This window comes from Haliotis asinina, chromosome 1 (assembly GCF_037392515.1).
Source record: "Haliotis asinina isolate JCU_RB_2024 chromosome 1, JCU_Hal_asi_v2, whole genome shotgun sequence".
Lineage (NCBI taxonomy): Eukaryota > Metazoa > Mollusca > Gastropoda > Lepetellida > Haliotidae > Haliotis > Haliotis asinina.
In genome coordinates, this window is record NC_090280.1 from 72542925 (window position 1) to 72570601 (window position 27677).

Sequence of the window (27677 nt, forward strand, 5' to 3'; positions counted from 1 at the left end):
GTTTGCATATGTCCAAGAGGTCAATTAGTGACTGGAACTAAACAGAATTCTGTTTATTTTCAGAAATATCTCATTGTGCCCCAACCAGCGTGGAGGAAGTGAAGACATTTGTCTGGGTTCCAGAGCATACCTTCTGTGAGATGGAAACCGATCACAAGAAAGTTTAAACCTCATCATGGACCAACAGCCAGTGACACAGTACTGAAGACAAAGCAGATTACTTTTGTTTGAAATATTTATTTTAGAAGTGCTCTAAGGCAATTTATACACTCAGAAATGATTATTCCATTTCAGTTTTCATGTGTCATGTTCTGTCAAACCTCATTGTGTCAAATATGGATGTGTCAATTTCTGGTTGTCCTGAACTTCTGTGGTGACACCCCAGAAAGGTGTTTCAAAATATCTCTGTATTGGGGTCATGAAAGTGACCCACCCTGGGGTTCTGCATGTTCCTTCTGCATTTATCATCATATGATTGGAGCACTTTATTGTTTGAGTGCCCATAACATGATGTTGGGTTTTCAGAAATTACCTTTGTTGTTTGTCTCAGACCATAGGTTATGCTTCCCAGGTTGCCATGGACACATCACAATGAGGTTTGAATGTAATAACATATCTAGAATCATGACAATGATTTGAAGGAGCTACATTACAAGCCCAGTTTCTAATTTGTTTTATCAGAAACACCTTTTGAGGATGCTTATCATCCGAAGCCTAGATACATATACGTCCACGCAAGAAAGTTAGACAAACCTTGACATTGATGAATATCTGAACACGTCAATGAACTGATAGTCTCATTAACTTCTTTTTTTAACCGAAAATATAAGTTGTTGGCTTGCATTAGTTTTTAAAAGTATTTAATAAATCACTACTTCCATTATGTTTTGATAGACAGAAGTTTCTTTTTTTTATTGAAAATTTATTATGTTGGCACACATAAGCTGTCCTTTTAATATTATTTATTACATCAATACTTTCATTCATATATAAATACATTGTTAGAGGAGTGCTTAAGTCTTTTATGCTATTTGCTTATTTCCTTCTGAAGACCTAAACATAAATTTTGCCAATGTGTCTTATACAAAACGTGGAAGTTTTTTAATAACTAATGGTGCATTTTCACATCATTCATGATGTGTCTTTTAGTTGTCATTTTAATCAGTTTGAAGGAAATGTTATTTTAGTTTTATGAACATTAAATGCAAGAAAAGATTTTGATATTGAATAATGTGAATCCTGGAAAACAAAAACAAGTCAACAGATGTTGGAAGATGATGACACTTATCTCCATTGTGAAATTGTTCTTGTGCCTGGTATGTTGATAGTTCAATGAATATTGGTTGTGCCAGTATTGCTCACCTTTGCTTTCATATCTTGTGGAGCTCTGTAGCTTGAGTACCTTTTGATTATGTAAGAATTACCTTGGGTAAACTTTGTGAAGTGATTCTTCAGTCAAGGCATCAATGAGCTTGTGTCGTCATCTGTGTCAGTCATCTTGTGTCGCATGTATCAGTGATCTTGTAGCACATGTATTGTTCATTGTCATCATTGACCTTTGTCTTGACATTGTCAAGGGGGACGGTATGGTAACCTAATGTTCAGAGTGTTCGCTTGTCATGCTGATGACCCGTGTTTGATTTCCCAGAAATGTTGCTAACAGTGCCATAAAATCATACTCACTCCCTCATTGTCAATGACCTTGCACTATATGTTGACCTTGAGCCACCTGTATCAATTACCTTGTTTCACCTTTATTAGTGAATTCTGTGATCATGCATCACTGAACTTGTGACACCTGCATTAATGAACTTCTGTGGTGACATTTCCCACAGACACTCAGTATTCACGTTTCACAATGTTTCTGTAATTGGGGTCATATAAGAAACAGTAGTCACCATGTACTTTTCTGGGGCAATGGGGTAACAGTTCATCATGCTTCATGAAATGTTTTTTGCTGGACTATGGCTACTGTTTGCATTTAGTTTGTGTGTTTCATGGATCTGTTGCCTAAATCTTGCCTTGCCAGTGTGTTATCGTGTTTAGTAATGTAACATGTTTCAAGGTTGCCAGTGTTAGTCTTGCTGCTGTTTCAGATTCTAATATTGAACAGTTTTTGGCTTGCATGTTGTTAGGGCTTTTTTATGGGTTTTTTTTGTACAGGAATATGAACAGCATTAATCTGAGAGAATCTCACTTACAATCCACACCTGACTTTTTGACTTCCTCACCTTCTGTAGAGACAGAACGATTCATTATTTGAGTTGAATGTGCTAAGGATTATGCATTTAAGATAGAAGGTAGGGGAAAGTCCAAAATAGTTCATTTACAGAGGGATGTGTTTTATTGGCTTGTTTCATGTCCCTGAATATTGCATGAAGAGAGTATTCACAGATGTCCTGTAATATCTTCAGTCAGTAATAGGATCTATTATCCTGAAACTATTATCCTGACATCATTGACAGAGTTAATATATATCAAAATGTTTGTCATAATCCAGTTTTATTGCAAACAAACTTGTACTGCATAAAGAACTTAATATAATTATAGGATTTTTATGTATGAAAATGTTCCCTTACATTCTACTGTATTTGGCAGATCGATCATATAATCAGTGTGAACAGTTACATATGTGTGACATGATTCCACACCTGTCACTCTCCTCGTCTGATCCTTGGTGTATGAGCACATGCTAGGAAACATCTATGACTGGGGACGTTTTGGCCTTCCCTACTGTAATTATATCACAATTTGATATGTTGTTCCCAGCTGTAAACCTAGTTTACTCCTCCATTGTATCATGCATAATAATTTCCGTGAAAACTGTAGTCTTAAGGAATAATTCAGAATAATATATTTTCAATTATATTCATAATGTGATCTGTGAAAATATGTTTTCCACTCTTTCAAATGCTTTAAATGACTTAAAAGATGTTAGCTGTGGGATTGTTTAAATACTTTTATCAGTTTTACTGCCCTGATATCAGTTTGATTACCCAGTGGTACAGTGATGTCCCTGGTTCTATGTAATATAAAACAGTGGAAGATCTACAGATGATTTACCAATGAAACTTGAAACAGGAAAACAATTACTGAGGTTTATAGTTGGTTTGTTTGTTTGTTGTTTTATGCCACCCTCAGCAAAATTCCAGGTATGTGGCAGAGGTCTGTAGAGGTTTGTAGATTGTAGATTATGTTTCATGTTTAACCTATCTGTATAGTTATATATTAATATGACCACTTTCTAAATGGCATTGTGTATTCGAGTTTTCAGCTGTAGGAATTCTACTACTTAACACTAACACAGAGTATGTGATCTAGACTATCAGTTGTCTCCATTCTATTTTAGTGGAACAATGGTGGCTGAGTGGGTCAGATGGCTCACTGTGTGCATTGGCGGTTAGGTGCCTGACAATGAACCCGTGAGTTCAAATTGAGAGCAGACTCATCCTGAAACAACTATTTTCCTGAGAAAGTGTAATCCCAAACATGTAACATGTTACATATCATTCTGACGCCGCATGAACAGAATGGAGAAAAGAGTATGTTGTGTTATGGTGTCATCTTTGGTCAGTTATTCATTGAATTGAGTGGGACCTTAAAATCATGGTTTGTCCTGACTGTCATCCATATATACTTTCTAAGTTTTAGACTCATGTAAATATATCCACTTACTTCAAACAACTGTTCTGAATTAAGTTTTTAAAATATCCCATACTGTTTAAAGGTATTGTTTACACATGTGCTGTATTGTAAAACAAATCCTTACAGTTGAAATGATTACTGACATGAGTTCAAGAAATGATAAAACTCAGTTAAAACTGACAAATCCTCAACAAAACTTTACACCTAGATGCAGCTTTTCACATGCATGATCTTGCACACACTTTTCGTCAATTTGATGGATTATCCTTGTGCCATTCATAATATTTAAATGTATAGTAAGTGTTTACAGTCCACTCACTTGCAAACACATTGTGATATTACTGAAATACTCTACAAAACTTCCCCATTTGTTGTGATGAAAACATTCCGATCCATGTCATTTCGTGTGTGAGTGTTGTGACAAGTACTGCTGTTGTTTCCTATATATTGTTGGCATATATTTCAGTGTGATGTTTGAACGTTGTCACTTGTTACTTGTTGTATGGGCAGGGCTTGAGAACAGGACTGTGGAGCACCTGCACTAGAATTATAACTGTCATGCTATATGATGCACCACTTGTAAGTAAAGGATTATCTAGATGAAGATGATTTCCCAGTCAGGTCTTCCCATTAAATTCACATGAGGCCTCTTACAGTCTGTCAGTGCCTCATCCGGCTGTGGGGTGATGCCAACAGCAATTTGTCCATGCCTACTGTAGCATGAAGCCTACTACAATCTGTCAGTGCTTCATCCAGCTGTGGGATGATGCCAACAGCAATTTGTCCATGCCTACTGTAGCATGAAGCCTGCTACAGTCTGTCAGTGCGTCATCCAGCTGTAGCATAATGGCTATGGCAATTTGTCAGTGCTAGCTGTAGCATGAAGCCTACTACAGTCTGCCAGTGCCTCATCCAACTGTGGCATGACGCCTATGGCAATTTGTCTGTGCCAACTGTAGCATTTAGGCCTACAAGAATTTGTCAGTGGCTCCTGCAGTGATTGCATGAGACCTACATTCTGTCAGTGCCAACTATAGCATGATGCTTACTACAGTCTGTCGGTGCTTCCTGTAGCTGTAGCATGATGTCTACTATACTGTAGGTAGATGATGCTGTCAGCATGTTTAGCTACTCTTCACCATGAAGTGTCTGAAGCACAGTGCACCAAAGAACATTGATTGGTAGTCATTGAAGCTTCATTCAAACCAGGAAACATTTTGTCTGCTAACTTTAAAATTACCTGTGAATCAGTAGTCTACCAGCGGCAACAGCTGAATCTCAGTCTGTCACATGGCACAAACCTCATCTTGGTTCTGCCTGACAAAGTAGGAGATGTAGATGAGCCTCCCAGTGATTCAAGTTTTCAAGTTGTAGTTGGGTATTGTGGTGATTGAATTTTGAGAGTCACAGACTTTTGATGCTTTTGTGGTTAACTGGTCCAGAGTGGTATATGGTCAGTTATGTGTTACATGTGTGTCCGCATACCTTGAGCAAGACAACAGGTACAGTCTCTCACACTTGACACATCACACCTTATACCCAGAAATACCAGTTGACCATGCATTTTCTTATAGGTGTAAAATTGTAAACATTATGTGTGGAAAAATATGAAACTGCATTTGTTATGTTCAAATTTTAAGATTTTGATTTATGTCATCAGAGCTCCAGATAAGGCATGTATTTGCATATTTTACTGAATAAGAATTACATTTACTCAATTAATTACAAATAGGGGAGTAAAAAGAATTCATAAGAATCACCTAAAACCCAATTATTCTATAATACCTTGCGTACTTTACACAGTGAACTAAATTGGCATGCGTGTAATTTGTTGTGGTGCTCAACCTCTATAACAATGTTAAGAAAATGTTCAGTGATGATTATATATACATACACTGTTATGGCTGTAGTCACTCCCCGGAGTTTACTGTAGACCATGTTGAGTGTTTGAAAATGGCGTCCAGCTATTTGGCAATACAAGAAAAACTTTGTATTTATGTATTTAATAGCCAACAAGGATAAGAAACTCTGTGTAAAAGTACTCAATTCTTTAAAGTAGGTGGAGTTAAATACCCAACAAGGATAAGAAACTCTGTGTAAAAGTACTCAATTCTTTAAAGTAAGTGGAGTACACAAAATACTAGTTACTCCTCAAAACATGCAATTACTCATACATAAACAGACATGGGAGTAAATACTCAATTGCTTGAAAAATTATCTGGCTCTCTGTGTCATTGTACTTGTATCTTTAAGAAGCTCACTTTTTCAGTGGTGATATGAAATAATTACATTATCTGTCAGCAGTGATCATGGAAAATTGTCATTCATTCTATCATTAGTAAGAGACAGGTATGTTAGTGCAATGCAAAGTAAGGAGGCGTATAGTATCTGTTCATCAAGTTGTCATATTCACTGGGTGCCTGAACAAGACAATACAATGATCAGTATTGCGCAGTTGCATCCAAGCTAGTTTCAGAATGCAGTGTGTCAGATTCATACCTACTTGGGGATATGACTATTTTCATACAAGATAATGTCTGCAGTAGACAAGAGCTATTTTCTATTTGAAGATACAATTTCATGACAAATGTCTGAAAGGTATTTTGAATGGTGTGTGAAAGTAGATGGTTGCTGTTAAAGAAGCTGGGAAGTGTAAGTTTGAGAAGAGTATGTTTTATTGATGTTGACATTCTATGTTGTTGCCAACATGACATTTGTTTATTGTTGTTAATAAAATGTATGCAGCTAAGATTTGTTTTGTTGTTTGTTCCAACTATTTGACTTCGGTGGATGGGGATCAGAAGAACTGTCAAAGGAGCATGTTCCCACAATCTGTCACCTTGTTGCACTATACCTTGGTGGAATTTGAGTATTGCTTATGTTATCAACCAAAGGTTTATATGCGCTGGACTCGCATACTCACTGAACCCTCCTCTGGATCCACTTATGACGTGTCATCTTTGATGCTTACCTTATTTGGTATTAGGCTAAAGAAGAAAAGATGTCAGGTTTGGATTGTAAGTTATGTTTTCATTCTTTTAGAAACAGTATGAAACATTTGCCTCTTATTAACCAGAATTTTCTGAAATGGTATCATGTTAGATCTAATGGTACTTCAGAAAGTATTTCTGGTGTGCCCGCCTGGTATTGCTGAAAATTGGGAAAAAAAGTCTCATGAAATAAAATGCACTCGTGACGCTTATTATACATGCACTTATCATGACATTTATCACAATGCCGGTTCAACCCTGCTCGACTTTAATAGAGAGCCTATATAGAGATTATTATCCCTGCTTTGAGTAACGACCATTTTTCGCTCCACTTAGCATGTGAGATCTCTATGTAACAAAATAGTCTGTATATTGCAATGGGGGAGAAAAAAATCTCTGAGTGGGAGAATAAGCAACTTAACACAAAAAACCTGCACTCGAGTGCGGACTAAAAGTCAGCACGTTGTGGGTCAATTTAAGAAAAGAACGCACAGCTGTTTTCAAACAAATAATAATTTGTTTTCATTCTTTTACGTCAGCCTCTCCACACAAGATAAATTCGTTCTACGACACAATTCCATCTTGATTATAGATGATTGTACCAGTTTAGTTCTAAACAAAACCGCATATACCCCGAGTGAAACTGCTACAACTTACTTGCAGACTTGCAGGCTTGCATGCCATGCGTTACGGAAGGGGACGAGTAGTCATGAGTGGCTTACATGCTTCACCGGGACTTACTGGAGATGAGTTTAAATCCAAATGTCTTCTAAACTCAAGCACAATGATCATGCCTTTCAGTACTGTTTTGACTACAATTATCCCAATATACCAGTGTTGTAACAACCTGTAGTCGTGCACCCGCTCGTCCTGACGCAGGGTCCAACTTAAGAAGAGGTGGTCAGTATGGGGTTATGAGACCCTGGCCCTCTGTGTTAGGCCAGGGTCGCATGAGCCTGTATTTGTGGCTCTAAGACTTGTTTGGTTTTGATTTCTTGAATTATTAGTTAGGGATGGTCCCGTGATTTGAAATCATTTTGGAAAGGATACAATAGAGAATATTGTTATGGGCTGAGACAAAAAGCAACATTCGTGCCTTGTATAGTGATATCATGGCGCCCGTTCCATGAGTCATCGCCGTCGGATACTGCATGGCGCCCGTTCCATGAGTCATCGCCGTCGGATACTGAATGGCACCTGTTCCATGAGTCATCGCCGTCGGATACTGAATGGCGCCTGTTACATCCACATAGAGTTCGCAGGTAGCCATACAGCTGCAGGAAGCGTAGCAGTCCTATTTGATAACATCATCATCGGTAATTCTGTAATGACGACTCGCCAGTCAGGAACACGCAAGGTGAAGCTATGTCGCTACTTCTCCACTGATGTAGTTATTTCACAAAGATTACCAATTGAGGTCATGACATCAGTCAATGATTTTCGCCCGAAAACAATCTTCCTCTCCTGAAAGGGGAACGTGGTAGGTTCACTCGCCACTTGGATCATTCGTGCAGTAAGTATCTTATCTATGTTGAGAAATTCAGCAGGTGAGCAAAGGTTCTTCACTCGTTCACTGAAGTCTATGACATCTTTTCGCCGTCTCTCGGTAGCCCTCATCTGCTCTAAAACGCCTTTCAGTTCTCTCAGATAGTCGTCCTTGATTTTGTTGGTCGCGTTCACCAGCTCTGCTTTTCTTGCAAGGACCTTGTCTTCAAGGATGGAGAAGAGGCTATGGATGTCACTCTCAATATTTCGCTTCGACTCTTTAATCCTTTCTTCGTGCGAGCTAAGACGGGTCTCGAGATTTTCCATTCTGGTGATGTTTTCAGCGAGCAGGACATTTCGTTCCATGATGTCCTTCCGAACTGCACCGTACAGACTGTTTATTGAACTCAAGTTGTGGCCGTTGTGGTCTGTTGTGGCGCAGGTGCTACACAGGGGAACCATGCACGTCTTGGAACAGCAGAACAGATGTTGCCTAAGTCCATGTTGCGGACAGAGCTTGTCCTCCTTCAGTACCTCGTGTTTCTTATCAGTAAGCTCTGATAAACACTTCAACTCGTGGGTTATGGTTGCTGCAAATTTAGCATGGTAAGACATGCATGTGTCACACATGTTGCATCTACAGTCCAGGCAGCGATATGTCGCTGTACCATCATGACGGCAGTCGTCGCACTTCAGTCCACCTAGGTCCTTCGTCTCGTTCATTTCCAACACCTTCATGATGGCGTAGTCCAGAGGCGCAGTTTCCATTGTGACATGACTCCGACAGACGGGACACGCAATACCGGGTGATTCGTCGGAGTATAGCCTTGTGTTCAAGCAATCGGTACACACCGAGTGTAAGCAGCCCAACAAACGTGGTGTTTGGTCTCGTAGATTGAATATCTTCCGACATGATGGGCAGTGCATCTCATCAGGGTCATTGGATGCTGTTGCCACGGGTTGTTTCAGAAATGTACCGGAAGTTTCATTGTCGGATCCTTTCGCAAGACTGTCATGAGCCTCTGCGTTAACCGCCATCACTCTGAAGCGAGATAAGTAAATGTGTTTAGAACTTTAAGTAGTAGTCACAATGATATTTTTACAAACCATGAACCAAAATGTCTAACAGAGCCAATGCAAGTCTATAGTCTCTGGCTCGTCTGAAAATGAAGAAAGCCTCAAGGCTCATAGAAACCATTTTGTTATATTTTGTTAGGGTAGTTTATGAACTGTTTTCTGTAAAATATTTACAATCACAAACTCGATGTCAGTGTATAATCAGAAATTGTTTTAGTGTAATTAGTAGTGCAGTAGCAGTTGCGGTAGTGGCAGTAGCAGTAGTAGCAGTAGCAGTAGCGGCAGTGGTAGTAGTGGCAGTAGCAGTAGCAGTAGTGGCAGTAGCGGTAACCGTAGCCGTAGCCGTAGCCGTAGCCGTAGCCGTAGCCGTAGCCGTAGCAGTAGCAGTAGCAGCAGCAGCAGCAGTAGCAGTAGCAGTAGCAGTAGCAGTAGCAGTAGCAGTAGCAGTAGCAATAGTGGCAGTAGCATAGGTAGCAGTAGAAGTGGTGTGGTTGTCTCGTAGTGTTGGTTGTAGTGGTAGAAGTATTAATGTCAGCACATTGTTCAGTTGGTACATTCAAGAGTCTGGGAAGGCTAACTCACACACACAATCAATACATGCGTAAAGTACAAAACAGCATATAGACTTAATGCACACAAGATGGACGAACGACATGGAAGCTTTAATGATATAAATTTTCAAACAATATAAAAAAAACTATTTTACCTCCAAAAGAAAGAATAATTCACTAAGCTCCGCCGACCATCAACTCCGGTTGTCCATGGGCGTATCAATCATTATCGACTGATAACGTAATGCGACATGTGATATTATACCATTCAGATGCACTCGGTCATTTCCGTCAACATGACCTACGAGACGTGAGCTACTTACGCCCTAACGGGGTTGAAGTTCCAATCTTCGTAAAGCTGCAATCACTTTGTGATATGACGTTCGCTGGTGGTCGGTATATTTACTGTTACAAAGTTAAAGTCCAGTCCTTCGGCATTATTGACACATGTTAGCATGAAATTACAGATCTCCACAGTCAATATGTCTAAGTATGAACATCCTCTCTTCTCTTTACGCAAATGGGATGCGATGACACGAAATCGTCACCGACTGTCATCATCTAATAGTGAGTGAGTGAGTGAGTTTAGTTTTACGCCGCACTCAGCAATATTCCAGCTATATGGCGGCGGTCTGTAAATAATCGAGTCTGGAACAGACAATCCAGTGACCAACAACATGAGCATCGATCTGCGCAATTGGGAATCGATGACATGTGTCAACCAAGTCAACGAGCCTGACCACCCGATCCCGTTAGTCGCCTCTTACGACAAGCATAGTTGCCTTTTATGGCAAGCATGGGTTGCTGAAGATCTATTCTGCCCCGGGACCTTCACGGGTCTCATTATCTAATAGATTCATAGTCGCCGTTCACAACGCTATGGTAGCGAACATCCTAGAGATGCTGTAACACAGACTTACAACAGTCGTAGCGAACATCCTAGAGATGCTGTAACACAGACTTACAACAGTCGTTGCGAACATCCTAGAGATGCTGTAACACAGACTTACAACAGTCGTGGCGAACATCCTAGAGATGCTGTAAAACAGACTTACAACAGTCGTAGCGCTACGGTAGCTTTGTGAAACGGGGTCCTCTTCAGAGCGTCAGGGACCGTTCATAGTTTATGTCGGCGTGCGTGCGTTCGTGTGTGCGTGTATGTGTGTGTGCGTTTGCGCGAGTTTGTGTGCGTGTGTGAGGTGATTTTTATGGATAATCATGTACAGTGCGTGAGACTTCCTCCCTAAAATTTATGTACATAGTGACCCCTTCCCTTCCCTTCCCATAATTTGAGCAAATCCTTAAGCATTTATATGTACCAAATTGCTGACCCCCTATACAAGTGTGCAAGACCCCCCACCCCATGGTTGACACATCATCATTAAAGTCTCATGCCCTAGCTTTAAATTATGAACGGTCCCTAATGAGTGAGTGAGGTAAGACTTTAAGTCACATCGGCAATATTTCAGCCATATCGTGACTACAAACAAGTTATTTACAACAAAGGAAGGTAAATTATATATGAAAAAGGTAAACGTCGTCAAAAGGCAGTAATACACCTCGAATATAACAAATACCATTAAAATAGTGTGGAAAGTTAAAACAAATAACACAATTTAAAATTATTAAATGATGATTAACATTATGAAAAAAGCCTTAACTGTTTTGACACTGAGCTATTGATGGAAAAAATCAATACTGTCAAGGATCCCTAATGAGCACCTGAGCCAAATGTAACAGTTACTGTGACCATTATCTGCAATGATTACAAGCCGGACTTAGATATCTGACAATAACTTTATCAGATTCTTTGTTTAAGCAGAACGTTGTTATCTCCTACAACCTTGATCCCCTTGACATGTAGAGTCAATTACTCTATACCGATCCCCATATTACTGAAACCAGAGAGGACTACAATCTGGGTCTTTGGATGTATCGGTCTGGCAGTAAAGAGTTTTGTTTACGGTTAATAGTTTAGATTTTTTTTCATTTTCGCTATTAGTGCAAAATTTGTCCGTTTTTAGATATATCTTCACTGTGCAAAATGAGATACAAATCTTGTAAAAGGTGATATCATTGTATCTTTTGATACGTTCATAGCAATCGTGACCGACGTGGGTCTTTCCGGTATAAACCTATCTGCTGTTTACGGAGAGATACGTGTCGCGCCGACTGGCCCACTACCGAGTGCTACCCATCCATAAACGTCATGTCACATAGGGTGTTTTTGTGAATACTTACTGATGTCGAAAACTCAAACACCAGGAGAGCATACCATGGTTTCTGCTCCATACGTAACACTCAACTTTCTGTCTCTAAAAAATCGTGTCTGAACCAATTACCTATGGGGTCAAGGATTTTTTTGACAAAAATACATGCTCTCAGATGCAATTTCCTACTTTGTATTTGTTTACAATATGCCTTCAGAGGTTTTAGGGTCTATTTCCCTAAATTCCTTGTGTTATTTATCAGCGGGTACTGTAATCATGTAATGAGGTACATTGTATATCATTTTGCTGCTGATCACTTGTCAGATTGACTGCCCGCAATCATGGGTCACCAACTGAGGTGCGGATTTCAAGGCTGTTGTGAGGTCACACGACACTCAAACGAGTGTTACATCAAAATTTTGATGTTTAAAAAATAATCTGTAAAACTAAATCTAGGGGAACAGCTGCCCCCCTACCCCCCGGGCTACGTACGGCTCTTAAATTCCCCAACAACGTCAGTGAGTCTGACCCCGACCCCATCCCTCCACCCGATCCCGTTAGTCGCCTCTTACGTCATGCATGGATTGCTGAAGACCTAACCTAACCCGGGTCTTCACGGGTCCTCTAACTGCGGGTGTATGGCAGACCAAAGTGCATTGTTCTCCGGCCACACACTCACCGCGAATAGCTGTGATATTGCCGATGCGTCGGAAAGCACCCTTTTTTCACGCATTCTGTTTCTCACAAATTAACGAATAATTCATTGTTTTCCCGTAGGAGTAAAACAAGGCACGGAACTATTGTTATTTCTTTAATTATCTGCACATTCACGAAAGGGACATTCAAGAACGACACTGACAGGCACGCTAAAGCTCATCGCTGCAAGGTCCTGCACTTGGTTCAATGAAATAATCTTCAAAAGAGGAAACCCATGGGCCGAATCTTTACTGTATGTAAAGATGTAACCAACATCTCACTATAAAACATTATTGAATTTGTTATCTACATTGCGTTTTAATTTTAGGAGATTGTACAGGTACACTGACGTTCCTCGATGGCAAGTTCAAAACTTCATTCAGCGGTACATTCAAAGGCATATTAACGTTCATCACAAGGCGATCCCGCACTTCATCAAGTGCTGTATTTACAGGTACGCCGTATATGTCCGATTATACTCAAGAAACTATCACGGGTGGACTTCACTGGTGACTGGAGACAAATATAGCTATAAATTAAAACACACATATTCTACGATTAAGAAGCGGTACGTTTAAATTTATTTTGAATGTCCCAGGACTTGTAACGCACCTTTCAGGAGGGCAATAATTTAAAAATATTTAACTCCCTTTGACGATACAGCCAATCACAGTTACTAATTTCCAAACATAGAAATACATCTATTTACAACACACATCAATCAACATTTTCCATTCGTTCAATTTCTATTAAACAGTCAATGATTAAATGATAGTGAACATTGCCATTTGGAACTACAGTACATGTGATGTACACAACCAATGGTGGATCTACTATAAGTGATCAACAGATGCTAAAGGGCATGACTAGCTCGTTCCAGTGAATAATTCAACAGACGCGCATTGAAACGCATACATGAGTCCTGCATTATTTAGAAGTTATCTTTATCTCAAGACAAACGTGGAACTAATTAACTGATTACTAGATCAACAGCGCCCTGCAACACGACACTGCAAGGTACGCAGTATGAACAGAAAACAGGAACTGTATGGTAATCAATCTATATTTAGTTGGAGGCGAACCCTGTGCACTCGGGGGTGTTCAAGAGTCTCTCTATTCTCAGCTTCTTTGGTGTCTGTTTCTGGACGAGCCACGTCGCCCTAGCTGCACTAAATGTCGGATATGTTTACAATGAGGAGTTTTCCTGTTTTGTCTATGTGTTTAGCTCCTCATTGATTTTTGCACACGTCAAACTGTTCTATTGGTCATATTGGTCGTATTCCGACAGGATCGCCAAGGACCCGTTCCTCAAAGCGATCATAGCTCTAAGGTGATCGTAACTCCCGTACTTTAATAGAGACTTCCTACCGATCGTAACTCCCATACTTTAATATAGACTCCCTACTGTCATAGCTCTAAGGTGATCGTTAACTCCCATACTTTAATATAGACTTCCTACTGTCGTAGTTCTAAGGTGATCGTAACTCCCATACTTTAATATAGACTCCCTACTGTCATAGCTCTAAGCTGATCGTAACTCCCATACTTTAATATAGACTCCCTACTGTCGTAGCTCTAAGGTGATCGTAACTCCCATACTTTAATATAGACTCCCTGCTGTCGTAGCTCTAAGGTGATCGTAACTCCCATACTTTAATATAGACGCCCTGCTGTTGTAGCTCTAAGGTGATCGTAACTCCCATACTTTAATATAGACTCCCTACTGTCGTAGCTCTAAGGTGATCGTAACTCCCATACTTTAATATAGACTCCCTACTGTCGTAGCTCTAAGGTGATCGTAACTCCCATACTTTAACATAGACTCCCTGCTGTTGTAGCTCTAAGGTGATCGTAACTCCCATACTTTAATATAGACTCCCTACTGTCATAGCTCTAAGCTGATCGTAACTCCCATACTTTAATATAGACTCCCTACTGTCGTAGCTCTAAGGTGATCGTAACTCCCATACTTTAATATAGACTCCCTGCTGTCGTAGCTCTAAGGTGATCGTAACTCCCATACTTTAATATAGACTCCCTGCTGTTGTAGCTCTAAGGTGATCGTAACTCCCATACTTTAATATAGACTCCCTGCTGTCGTAGCTCTAAGGTGATCGTAACTCCCATACTTTAATATAGACTCCCTACTGTCATAGCTCTAAGGTGATCGTAACTCCCATACTTTAATATAGACTCCCTACTGTCGTAGCTCTAAGCTGATCGTAACTCCCATACTTTAATATAGACTCCCTGCTGTTGTAGCTCTAAGGTGATCGTAACTCCCATACTTTAATATAGACTTCCTACTGTCGTAGCTCTAAGGTGATCGTAACTCCCATACTTTAATATAGACTCCCTACTGTCATAGCTCTAAGGTGATCGTAACTCCCATACTTTAATATAGACTCCCTACTGTCGTAGCTCTAAGGTGATCGTAACTCCCATACTTTAATATAGACTCCCTGCTGTTGTAGCTCTAAGGTGATCGTAACTCCCATACTTTAATATAGACTCCCTACTGTCGTAGCTCTAAGGTGATCGTAACTCCCATACTTTAATATAGACTCCCTGCTGTCGTAGCTCTAAGCTGATCGTAACTCCCATACTTTAATATAGACTCCCTGCTGTTGTAGCTCTAAGGTGATCGTAACTCCCATACTTTAATATAGACTCCCTGCTGTTGTAGCTCTAAGGTGATCGTAACTCCCATACTTTAATATAGACTCCCTACTGCCATAGCTCTAAGGTGATCGTAACTCCCATACTTTAATATAGACTCCCTACTGTCGTAGCTCTAAGGTGATCGTAACTCCCATACTTTAATATAGACTCCCTGCTGTTGTAGCTCTAAGGTGATCGTAACTCCCATACTTTAATATAGACTTCCTACTGTCGTAGCGTTACGATGGCTTTGAGGAACGGGTCCCAGTTGTCCCAAGTGATACTGATTAATAGAACCAGGAATTTAGAATTTGCCATGGTCTTGATCTCTTTATCAGCAGCGTATCCAGTATAGCTTCATCAGCAATTAATAATGTTCATGAAAATATATATATATTAGCTATAATAACATTTATTTACACCATCCCTTCGGACGCTGGCGATTGTAGGAAAATTTATGCCATAATCTAAAGAATGAATATGCAACGATTTAAAATTTTAGTAGTGCGAAGTTCACCTTGAAAATTTTGTACCCTCTCAGGAGGACAATAATTTTACTGTTCTTTAGTTCCCTTTGAGGAGGTACCTAATGGAGGGACCCCATCAAAGCATAAAGTTATAATCAATTACTAGGTGTCAGTTACTTCCTATGATGAAAGTGGTTGTGAATGTAACCTTCAGTTAGCTGACGTCATCTGATAATGCTCATACATTTTTGAGTCCTGTGTCCCATCACCAACAACATCTGCAGATAAATGAAATGAATAATTAAAGTGTACATGATAAGATTCTTCCATGCGATAATACATTTGTTGACCCCCGGGGTGATCGAAGGACCCAGCTCACAGAATACTGAATTAGTAATATAGACAAGAGGGTCGTATACACACACTTTCCTGGACACTCTCACGTGGTTTCAGACTGACACAACGTGATGCGGGTTTGGAATCCATGGAGCACCTTCCACTGTGACCCAACTGAAGGTTTTCGAAGACACTGAATCCACTGTATTTGGAACCGTTGAAATATTCAACTTTTACAACATCTACTGTTTATTGAAAGTACTGGGAACCAGGAGGTTTGTTTAAAGTCTGCACCCAAACTTACAAGTAAATCCCGTGCGCACGTGCTTCGCAGACACGGACTGGTCTGGCCATTTATGGCTTCCGACGAAAGTGTGAATCTGGCTCTGGAGACAGGAACTGTTGTGTTCATCTTGAATATATCTACGTGAACTTAATGCTGTTCTGATCTCTTTGTAAGTATATTTTTAAGAACTTTAAAATGACTCGCAACTTTATATTGTACTGGTTTCTGAAACTCGTCTTTACATACACTGCCAGTGTGTACAGTTGACTTGTTTTTACTCCTTGACTGTATCAGATGGACGACGAGTGAGGCTTTAACCACTAGTCTACCCTACCGTCCCGGGATATGGAGAAGGGTGGAGACGGATGAGGGTTCGAACTCCAAATTAGCACTGACGTTTGTTGGTGCATCACGACCCGAGATATAAACGCTCACGAATCGCACGACTGGTCCTCTTTCCTCACCCATTTAACATACAGTGCTTTAACAAGAATATAGTCTGAAGCGATTATAACTTACTTGAATTTCTGTGTGTTTCAGAAGCTTTGTGGAGAGACATGGCCTGCATAGCTACACTGCACCGTGGAAGGAAGACAACGGTGCAGATTGTGATCGTCGCTGCTGCAGCGCTGTTGGTTATCTATATGTCTAGACACGAACGCTCTGTGGTGTAAGTACCTGAATAAGGGAGTGAGTGAGGTTTGTAGCAGCTTGGAATATTATTTCAGGTGTACATGTACACACTTGACTCAGTCTGATGTACTAACTTAACGATACAGAGGTAATGTATCCCATTAAATTCCATGTTTCATCAACTGTCTGAGAAATACGTTAAGGTGTGAATTGTTGACACTCGATACTTTATATAGTTCAGTGGTGAAAAGGTCATTGCTAAAGAAATGCTCTTGTTAACTAAATGGAATAATCAGTAGTATCGACCCAGGTGGGCAACTCTGCCAGTACACCTGTAGTGTTCTACATCATATTATTAAAATCTCACGTTGGAAATGATCTTCAACATTCCATACTTGTCGTAAGAGCCAACTAACGAGATCGGGTGGTAAAGCTCACTGTCATGGTTGACACCTGTCATCGTATCCCAGTTATGTTAATCGATGCTCATGATGTTGATCACAAGACTGTTTGTCTCAGGCTCGATTACTACCATATAACTGGAAATAACTCCTCTATATTTGTTATATGCCACGTGGATAGATATTGCTCCATGGTTTGGTTGTTACACCAACCATTCAGGTTTGATTCTAAACATGGTTGCAATTTGGGCACCCCAGTCTGGAATTTGATGATGGGAGATTTAACGTGACATTTCCAGCATAATGCTTATTTTCCACACAGTATGTCGCTGGTGCTTTAATGGGAAAATATACCAAACTAACTCTATACTTCTGTTGACTTTCCTCATCTGACAATTCTTCTACTTCGAAACCCTATTTCCCTCTTATCAAAATGTTTTTTTTTTCAGACATTTTAGTAAAGGTACAGTCTTCTACGCTTTTCAAATACGACGTTCAGACGACATCTCACCCACACAAAGGGACATGAATGGCGTCGTCTACGACGAACACAACCTTCCATCAAGTCAGCACTCCAAGATGTACCTTGTGAACACCACAAGCGACTTTCAATTAGGCGATGTTATCCATGTACACATTGTTCTCTGTGACGCTTACAACAAACCGCTGACAAGAGGTGGAGATCTTGTTCTAGTATGGATGTCCGACCCCAACAAAGGAGCATCTTCATCCGGAAGTGTGATAGATCACGTGAACGGAAGCTATACCGGCATTCTCCGCGCTTTATGGACAGGAAGGGCAGTTATCAAATTTGCTATCAGCTGCTCAAGTGAGGGTTTTGCTATGATGTATCAGTATTTCTCAAAACAAGGTGCATCAAAAAATATTCTTTGTATTTTCGAAGCTATGAAAATAAGGGAGGTGACTGTGGGTTCGACAACGGTCGATCATGGCAATGGAAATATTTGTAACTTAACAGCTGAAAATTACGGAATTCCTTGGTTCTGTGGCAAACCGAAGAACAGTAGGATTCAGTGTAGCGACTGGACGAAGTTGTCACATGAATTATTAAATACCAATACTTTATATCAAAACAAGACAGTAGCGCTGTATTATCTAAGGTAAGCAAGTTGATTTAAATTATTGAATTCACTGGTGATTATGAAATGCAGATGAATCCCGCACTATCCCTAAAACATCGATGGCAGCTGTAAAGTAAATAATTATGCGCGTCTCTCTCTGGCAAATAAACGAAAGGTATATTTCAGATCATCACTCAGTCAGTCATATCACACTGTTAATGTAAAGAAAAAAACCCCACGTGTTTCAATATTCATGTTTCTGTGGAGGTATACATTGTATAATTCTCCCTATGTACCTTGTTTCCAGGGCCACCTATCACAGAGTGCACACAGCTTCAATTAACATTACTGTTCGACAAGGTAAGAATTCAGTTTCATCATGTAAAGGCAGTAGCCCGTTCATGTAAGTCTGCAAACACCGACTCCGCCAGTTAAACTGGAATTTGGTTATTCCGAAACTTGTAACGAGGAACGTCAGCTTCGATATGACAAAGAAAACTAAACCAACCCAACAGCAACCCAAGAGTCGTGTATGCTAAGCAGAATGGTGAAACTCGTCAAGGTAGAGCTGTAGGAGACATTGCAGGCTCTTTCTGAATTGAGAGTGGAATTAGCGTGAAGTGAGATTACACGCGTACTCGCTAAGTCTCCATCTAGGTTTTCAAGCCTTTTTCAAATTGGATCTAAAATATCACACAACAATAAAATGTGACCTTACTCACACTTGTAAGAATATGCAACACTTTGCATGACCTTTGACGCGACGGACGTGTGGTAATGACGTTTACACTCACTTTTCACGTCCACAGATTTCTCTGGTTAAGGGGTTGTAAGGTAGCCTTGTGGGTAAGCGTCCTGTCGTCACGACGAGAACCCGGGTTGGATTCCCCTCATATATACTATGTGTGAGAACAATTTCTGGGTGCAAACCATGACATATGTGTTTAACGTCATACTACAACAAAACAGAATACCCCCTTAATAAAAGGCAAACGTAGGAAGTATTTGTGCAATGGATTTAGATGTTTATTGCTAGTTTAAAAGATTAACATTTCAAATATGTTTTCATTCCCTCTAGCGTCAGCACAGACGATTCCAACAAACCCCTGTACACGAAATGCTAAAGGGCTTACATGGACATCAACATCGCCAGTTGGATACTTTTTTAATAATACATGGAAACTGTTACCATGCCAACCGACACACGTCTCCAACTACAACCAATGCTTTCAGAATCGGACAATCACAATGTTTGGAGATTCAACAGTTCGCCAATGGTTTTTTCACCTCTTAAACAAACTCGAACTCAAATTTTCCACCCAGATATGGAATGACACGAAATGGCACCGGCGGTCAGCAGCGTATAAGAAAGCTTTCAATTACGAGCTCATCTGGACCCGACATGGCCTTCCCATATATTTCGGGGAAATCAACAGAGGTGAAACCCGTCCGGTGTTTGTGTCATTAGATGGAATTCCCCCAGGATCTAACGATATCCTTTTGATCCACCTCTACGCTCATTTCCAATACCACCACCCAAAGATATTCAGGATAAACATTAGGAGAACTGTGACATCATTGAAGGAACTCTTGGCAAGGTCGCCAAACGTCTCCGTTGCCATTAAAGGGCCTCACTATTTCAGCTTCAGGGACAGAAGGACACTGGGCGGCATGTGGGGTCCTATATACACTCATATTCTGAAGGAAGAATTTAAGGAGCTCTACCAGAAGGTGTGGTTTCTGGATGTTTGGGACATGACCGTTGCCCAAGAGAGCAGAGATGTCCATCCTTCCAGTAGTATTGTCAAGTCCATGGTAAACATGTTTGTTGATTTCGTTTGCAGTTAATTGGGAATCAGTTCACGACATATCATTCGAACTTGTTAACAGTCACTGTAAGTATCCACACGAAAGTATCAGATGATTCCAGTAGACTGGACGTTGTAAGTTACCATTGATTGTTTAATATTCTATGACTACCGTTTTTCAAGACTTTTGTTGTCAACACTGTTTGTAAAACTATACGAAATCGATGAGTATGCAGGACAGCAAATCGTGCCAGTCATCCAGAATGTATGTTTCTGATGCAAGCTATAGTATGCAAATGAAATGTGCTCTCCATAGGTACATTTTGTCCTAACTGATGTACAGAAAAATTGATTTAGGGATCTTCTCAGTACATTTTTCATGTCTGTTCGCTTGTTGAAAATCCAATGTTCTTACAAGCTCACTCATCGCTTTGATTGTCAATGCCACATTGGTTATGCCAACGCACGTGCTAATACATCGTCCTATCTAAACAATACTGCAGGTGGATGTTACCACCGTAGGTGATTTGACATAAGTTAAAACATGCTTCTAAATTTGCTGATATTGTTTTTTCTTTCAACCCTAAAATTGTACTTTTGGATAATGATTACAGAACAAAATTAAAAGGCATACTTGGGAAAAACCTAGGTATGCTAATATTTGTTATATTTCAGTGTATAGTAACAAACAAACAAACGCCTCGAACCACTTTATTTCTATTTCCGTGAATACACTTATAGAAATGTGATTGTGAACCCGAGTCTGACATGATCGCCAAGATTAGTCCGACCATGTCAACGTTTTCACGGTGTTTACGAGCATACGAGGATTTTATGGCCACCTCACTAACATTGCAACCAGTTTCACATGGACAACTCAGTGTAGTTGAAAAATCAAAGACGCGTTCATTCATATGATTGCCCTAATCTGTATGGTTAGAATGACGTAGATTAAGATCATTTCAGTAATATAACTGAGTTAGTCTCTCTAATAAATGTGACTTACGTACAATAGTAGATTTACGAAGACACTGATCATGGAACAGTTTGTAGCACGAGCATTTTTCCTTTTTCACAAAAACTGCACTTAGTGCGAAAACAGGTAAGTACTTGTCGTGTACTACATTGCTGTACTAAACGGAATACAACAGAACTGAAGTCTGTAGTCATTTCAGAATGTTGAAATAAGAAACTTATAATGATGCCAAGGCGTTGAAATTGTGACTGCAATCATCCCGCGGAGATCCTACAGGAAAATGTCCCAAACACTTCACCCAATAGACAATCAAACAGTACTGCAATCATCCCGCGGAGATCCTAATATGTAAAAAAACAGACAATCGAATAATGCTACAATCGAATAATGCTACAATCGAATAATGCTGCAATAAACAAACATGCCATATAACTTCCTAAGTGGAATACCTAGTAAGAGTAAGATTTATTGATGTCAACTTGTTTAATGTCATCTTGTTTCCCCTTTTATAGGGCGCATACGCTCCGAAACGCCGTGATATTCACAATAAAGAGTTGACATCCATAAATCTTTCTTTTCAATAGACAATCAAACATTACTGCAATCATAAGGCTGGCACCCTGATTAGAATATGTTCACAATGTTCAAACAAACATTTCTGCAATCATCCCTTGGAGACAGGTAGTTATACTCGTACACTTCACTGTTTATCATCGCTGAGCACGGTTCATGCCTTAACCATATCAACATATGAGAGGTGCTTATTAAAGGTAATTGCATGGGATTTCTTGTAACACATGCAAAATAGAATTACAGGGAAGTATTTTATTGATGCACCAAATGCTCATGAAAGTGATACACCATGGGAATAGATGTTGTAACATTCAACAATCAACAGCTTGTAAAGATATTATTCTAAATGGGTTCATTTTAAGAATTACAGTTTGCTCTGCTTCACTTGAACAGTTGATGATGATACTGAAAGCACGATATACAATAGATATAGTATACATAAAATTGGTAACTTTGTTTATTGAGATGACCAGTGGATGCGCCGAGTTTTAACAGATGACTCATAAGCTGGCTGCTATCATTTCATGATACAACAGGAGGTGTGTTGTAATTGTTATGTTCGATAACATCCTTTAAACTAACCTCACGCTGCTATGATTTCCCTTGATGCGCGGAAACTTCTATGTACAGAATAAATTATTTATAGAGAGGCCTTGTAGGCTAAATGTTAAGGTACCAATGATTGTTAGGAGTGATTATGATAATGTCTGTTTGACTGGCATTTTAAAAGTTGATGAAGTTGTTTGACAAGGGCATAAGAATCTAAACTGAAATGTCACATGATAATAAAATAAGATAATATTGCCTGTGATGATCTTTACTATATCCCGAATAACAGTGATAATAAGAAGTTTATTTTCATATCGTATCGTACTTTTTCCTAACGAAAAAATAGCGACCGTAACAGATTTGTAGCTATCTTCCGTTTTATACAACTGATTTATAAACATATAACAGGTCTGTCGATGTAAGGATAACACAAACATTATTGACTGGTCCATCAACACATGGCTCAGAAATCGAGTTTATTATTTATGAATTCGAAACGGACATAGTGGTGATGGAGCACATACAAATCCATTATAAACTCTTTCCACGGATAGCCATGTGCAATAATTGTCAAAAGCTGTCAAAATGTCAGCGAAGAACTAGACTGAGGGACAATGAGACAGACAATGGTGAACGTGAGCAACAGTCAGTCTTAAAATTTGAAAAGCTCGATATATCCTCAAAAACACCCAGTAAAACAAGTCAATGCCCCCATAGTGGACAGTGGAACGACACAAAACAACAGGTGCACAAAGGACCACTGCTTATATTACACATTCGTCAAATTAATATGGAATTAATAATTCAAACTACAGCTGGAGAAACGTTTCCCAATTAGCTTTGATGGAAGTGGAAATCTACAGATACGATTGACAATAATGCAGATATATTAGTCATAGGGTATGATGGTCCAGACGCAAGTATTCCGAACGTTCTGATTCCCGTTAGAGCGTTCCTTCAGAGTCGGCAGACCCGTTTCTTTTAGGACTATGGTCGAGAACCTTCATGGTTAGGTGAACAAATTCACTTTGAGAAGAGAAAGAGCTAGCCATGCCTCGAGTGCCATGTAGCAAGTAGACTAGAAAAAACTTTATCTTCCGAAAAGTGATCATTCATCTGTGATAACACGTTGTCATTTATATCCTCACACAATGTCTCATCAATAACACCATTGATAAAAGGTTCCGAAAGTGTTTGTGCCATTCGTTTACATGAATATTAGGGATCTCTGAACCAGAAACTGAATTTGATTTTAATACACTGCAGAATTGTTTAGGGTTATTTCGTGAGGAAATTTAGACTTATACGAAGCGACAACGATAGAAAAACTTTTTGTTCTTTGAGAAATAAATAAAAAGAATCATGCAGAAAATATACGAGCAAAAAAAGAGATTTCCGACTGAAAAAAATTGAGCAGTTTCACCCAACATTCTAGTAAGTTTTGGCGGGAGATCCGTTCCCTAAACAGTGAAGATAATGTGGCTTGTTCTTTAACAACCGACCAGTGGGTGTCACACTTCCGTTCCGTCTTTTCACTTTTTTCAGAAGATTCTGATTGTAATGATGCAGCTAGCTTTCTGGAATCTAAGGCTGATTCGGAGACCAGAGGTTATACTAAAGTTGATGCCGAAATACTTGATTCAAAAATTACAGACCCCGAAATTGTTGATGCTATAAAAAATCTCAAAAGCGGAAAATCACCTGGTCCGGATAAGATTTTAGTTGAGATGCTAAAAGCCTCCCAAGACATAATATTGCCATTTTTACATAAATGTTTTAACTGTGTTTTTAATCCTGGGCACAGTCTATTATAGTACCTTTACACAAAAAGGGCGACATCAATAACCCTGATAATTACAGAGGCATATCTTTGACCAGTAGTATTGGTAAATTGTTTACATCTATCCTCAACAAAAGACTAAACATGTGGGCAAATATTAGAGACCAAATCCCTGAAACACAGGCTGGCTTCAGGAAAGGCTATTCCACATCTGATCATATTTTCACATTGTATGCAATTGTGCAGAAGTTCTTAATAAGAAGAAAACGTAAATTGTATGTAGCATTTATCGACTTCAGGAAAGCATTTGACTCGGTAAATCGACAAAAATTGTGGTCTTGTTTAAGGCGGGCGGGATTAGAGGGGAAAATGTTATTTTTTATGTTACAAGGTATTTATGCCAGCGTAAAGGCTTGTGTGCGCAGCAATGTGGGACTCACTGACTATTTTGAGTGCCCACTGGGTGTGAAGCAAGGATGTTTGTTAAGTCCTATTCTATTCTCCTTCTTCATTAGCGAATTATTGAAAAATGATTGAATGATTGAAAAAATACATCTGCTAGCATGTAAGAAGTTCCTTAATGTCAATATTACAACACCAAACTATATGGTGTATGGGGAATGTGGAAGATACCCAGTATACATAAACTCTCATCTTCGTTGTGTTAAATATTGGTTCAAAATACTGAAAATGCATGAACATCGTCTACCCAAAAAAGCTTATAACATGTTACTGTATCTAGATAATATTGGTTATGTTACATGGGCATCAAATGTAAGATATTGTTATTTTCGTATGGATTCGGGTATGTGTGGATTTTCCAAGGGGTCGGTAACGAGCGGCTGTTTATGAACGAATTCCGTCAAAGAGCCGTGGATATGTTTCGACAGAATTGGATGAATACCCTTAATTTAAGTTCCAGATTTGATGTATATAGATCCTTTAAAACGTTGATAGAACCTGAGACATATTTGACAAACATTACAAGCAAGAAACTTAGAAATACAATTATTAGATTTAGACTTGGCTTAACAGATATAATGATCAATACTGGCCGTCACAAGTCACTGGCCAAACATCTAAGATTTCGTCCGGTCTGTATGGTGGATATCGAGGATGAATATCATCTGTTGTTTATATGTGACGCTTATACCGAGTTACGAAAGGAGTACATTTCACAGAAATGCCTGCGTCACCCTACAAGGGAATCACTTAAAAGAATTCTATCATCAAAAGACGAATCTGTCCATGTTAAATTAGCTCTGTTTCTAATACATTCATTGTCGTTAAGGAAGAGTCTCATTTCTCCTGGTAACTAATTCCACAATGCTATGATGCATTTTACGCTTTGCAATCATGTCAACATGTTGTCTGTCATTACAACACTATGTATACGGGTCAGAGGCCTTATGTACAATAAACCATCTTGATCTTGATCGTGAGTCAGTGCTTTTTCTCCTTTGATCTTGAAGACATAGATCTTTCTTATGTTTAAATGTAGATTTGAAAAGTTTCTTTTGAGATATATATGAATAAATGTTTGCACATCTTGATCTTTGCGCTCTAAGCACGGAGTATTTCTTTAGTTTGGTATGCTCCAACTCATTCGGGGTCCCACCAGGGTGACTGTTTGGAATACCATGGGAGAACTCTTGAACTTATCTGCTGCAGCCTGGTAGAGTACAGTCAGTTAGAACTTTGACACTTTCTTCCACATTTTCCTCAATTTGTTTATGTAGTGTGCCATGCTGCATCATAACAATTCATGAAAATCAATTATCCATGCCTCTTGCTCCATAACACATGACCGATTGGACTTGATTCCATATTTTTCTCTTTGAGTTGAAGTTACATCGGTCATATCAATAGAGGAATATAGAGGAAAATCGTTTGACTAGTCTCTTTCATGAATACCAAAAGAGCTGAAATCGAGGAATAGATACGTACTTGCTAGGAAGTAATTCACTAATTGCCTTCCTTATCATCAAACATCCTTCCATTCAAAGCATGTAGACCATGAGTACAACGCGATTCTGCAAGTAATACTCAATGCAATCAAGGCAAATGGCAATCCACGGTTTGCACTATCCTTGCTTGATTATCTAGATATATAAGGACTTGGTTAAGGCTATTGTACCCCGAAGGATTTACCATGGTGGGATCTGCAAGAGTTAAGTTAGGAGGGGACTGGGGATGGTGGGGCGTGTTGATGGAGAAACATACCGGATCGCAGCTTAATTTTTATAGCAGAAGCAAACGCCATATTAACAGATCTTAAATATATATAAAACCATCCTAAATATAAAGGATACATAAGCTTTTCTTTCTTGCCTACAGGCGATTAAAACCTATCTTGCACTTTCAATACATTTTTCATATATCCGTGAGCTGATGTAGAAGAAGTGGGACACCCAAGTATGTATCAATAAATTACATGCAATAAAACCCTATATTGGTAACACCTACTTGGAATGTCAGTCCAGATTTGAAGAGGTCATCATGCGACAATGTCTTATTGGTCACACAAGATATACTCATGAATAACATATTGAAAGGATAGGATCCTCCGTTTTGCATCCCTTGTTATCAAAGAATCACAGTCAAACATGCTTGATTGTGTTGAATATTTCATCACAAGGGATAACTGTTTTAAAAACTTACGAGAGGATGTCAATAAGTTTTGAGTCTTGAGCATTTTTCATACCCAGGTGTCACAGCCTATGGTACAATATTGAACCTTGGGGTGTAGCTGATGTGATATATAAGTTTTGGTATCCTACTCTCAGAAGTTATTGAACAGCTCACACTGACAGAAAGAGACCCCCTCACGGCAGTGAAAATGAATGAAATTGAATATAGAGCAGTAATTAAGTTTTCAGTTCTTGAAGGAAACTCGGCGAAGAACATCGAAGAAAGGCTTTCAGCAGTTTATGGGAAGTTTTCCCCTTCATCTGCTACCATCAAACGATGGGTCAATGAATTTACGCATGGTAGAGAGAGTCTTGAAGATGACCCCCGTCCAGGTCGCCCAACAACAAACACTAGTCAGGAAAACATTGACAGAGTGCATGGAAAATCGTCGAATCACACTCCACGAGTTAGAAGAGACCACAGGCATTTCATACGGATCCATCGAGACAATTCTTCATGAACATCTCGTCATGTCTAAGGTGTGCGCAAAATGGGTGCCAAGAATGCTTACAGATGAAATGAAGCAACTGCATGCCAACCAGATACAACAAGAATCCAGAAATTTTCACCTTAGGCTAGTAACCTGTGGTGAAACCTGGATCCACCACTATGATCCTGAGAGCAAACAAGAATCCATGGAATGGAAACATGTCACTTCTCCCAGGACCAAAAAGTTCAAAGCCTCCAGATCAGTGCAGAAGGTAATGGCGACAGTATTCTGGGATAGCAAAGGCGTCATCCACATAGATTACTTACCAAAAGGAAGAACAATGGATGGGG

The 27677-nt window shown here is 39.5% G+C and overlaps 3 protein-coding genes across 3 annotated transcripts in view; 2 read left to right on the forward strand and 1 right to left on the reverse strand.

The window, feature by feature from the left end:
* LOC137296845 (cryptochrome-1-like) overlaps positions 1–6394 on the forward strand; it is a 29647-nt gene extending 23253 nt beyond the window's left edge. The window contains exon 12 of the mRNA XM_067828716.1: positions 64–6394. Within this exon, the coding sequence (XP_067684817.1) occupies positions 64–167 (104 nt within the window). The 3' untranslated portion in view covers positions 168–6394. The remainder of the gene's footprint in view (positions 1–63) is intronic.
* Positions 6388–9983, reverse strand: LOC137296862 (E3 ubiquitin-protein ligase TRIM45-like). The gene is made up of 2 exons (XM_067828741.1): positions 9904–9983; positions 6388–9162 (listed from the first exon to the last, which is right to left on the reverse strand). Exon 2 carries the CDS (start codon positions 9156–9158, stop codon positions 8007–8009), a length of 1152 nt encoding a protein of 383 aa, XP_067684842.1. The 5' UTR covers positions 9159–9162; positions 9904–9983; the 3' UTR covers positions 6388–8006.
* A 7980-nt stretch (positions 9984–17963) lies between these two features.
* LOC137274917 (NXPE family member 3-like) lies at positions 17964–20368 on the forward strand. The gene is made up of 3 exons (XM_067808144.1): positions 17964–18462; positions 18828–18880; positions 19844–20368. Exons 1-3 carry the CDS (start codon positions 17964–17966, stop codon positions 20366–20368), a joined length of 1077 nt encoding a protein of 358 aa, XP_067664245.1.
* Positions 20369–27677: the final 7309 nt, after the last annotated feature.

What these genes read in the sequence shown, in the direction of transcription:
- LOC137296862 (XM_067828741.1), bottom strand. Translation starts at nt 9,158, where the DNA reads ATGGCGGTTAACGCAGAGGCTCATGACAGTCTTGCGAAAGGATCCGAC.
- LOC137274917 (XM_067808144.1), top strand. Translation starts at nt 17,964, where the DNA reads ATGAATGGCGTCGTCTACGACGAACACAACCTTCCATCAAGTCAGCAC. An exon ending in CTGTGGCAAACCGAAGAACA is followed by an intron (nt 18,463 to 18,827) that starts GTAGGATTCAGT and finishes CCTTGTTTCCAG; the next exon opens with GGCCACCTATCACAGAGTGC. An exon ending in TAACATTACTGTTCGACAAG is followed by an intron (nt 18,881 to 19,843) that starts GTAAGAATTCAG and finishes TTTTCCACCCAG; the next exon opens with ATATGGAATGACACGAAATG.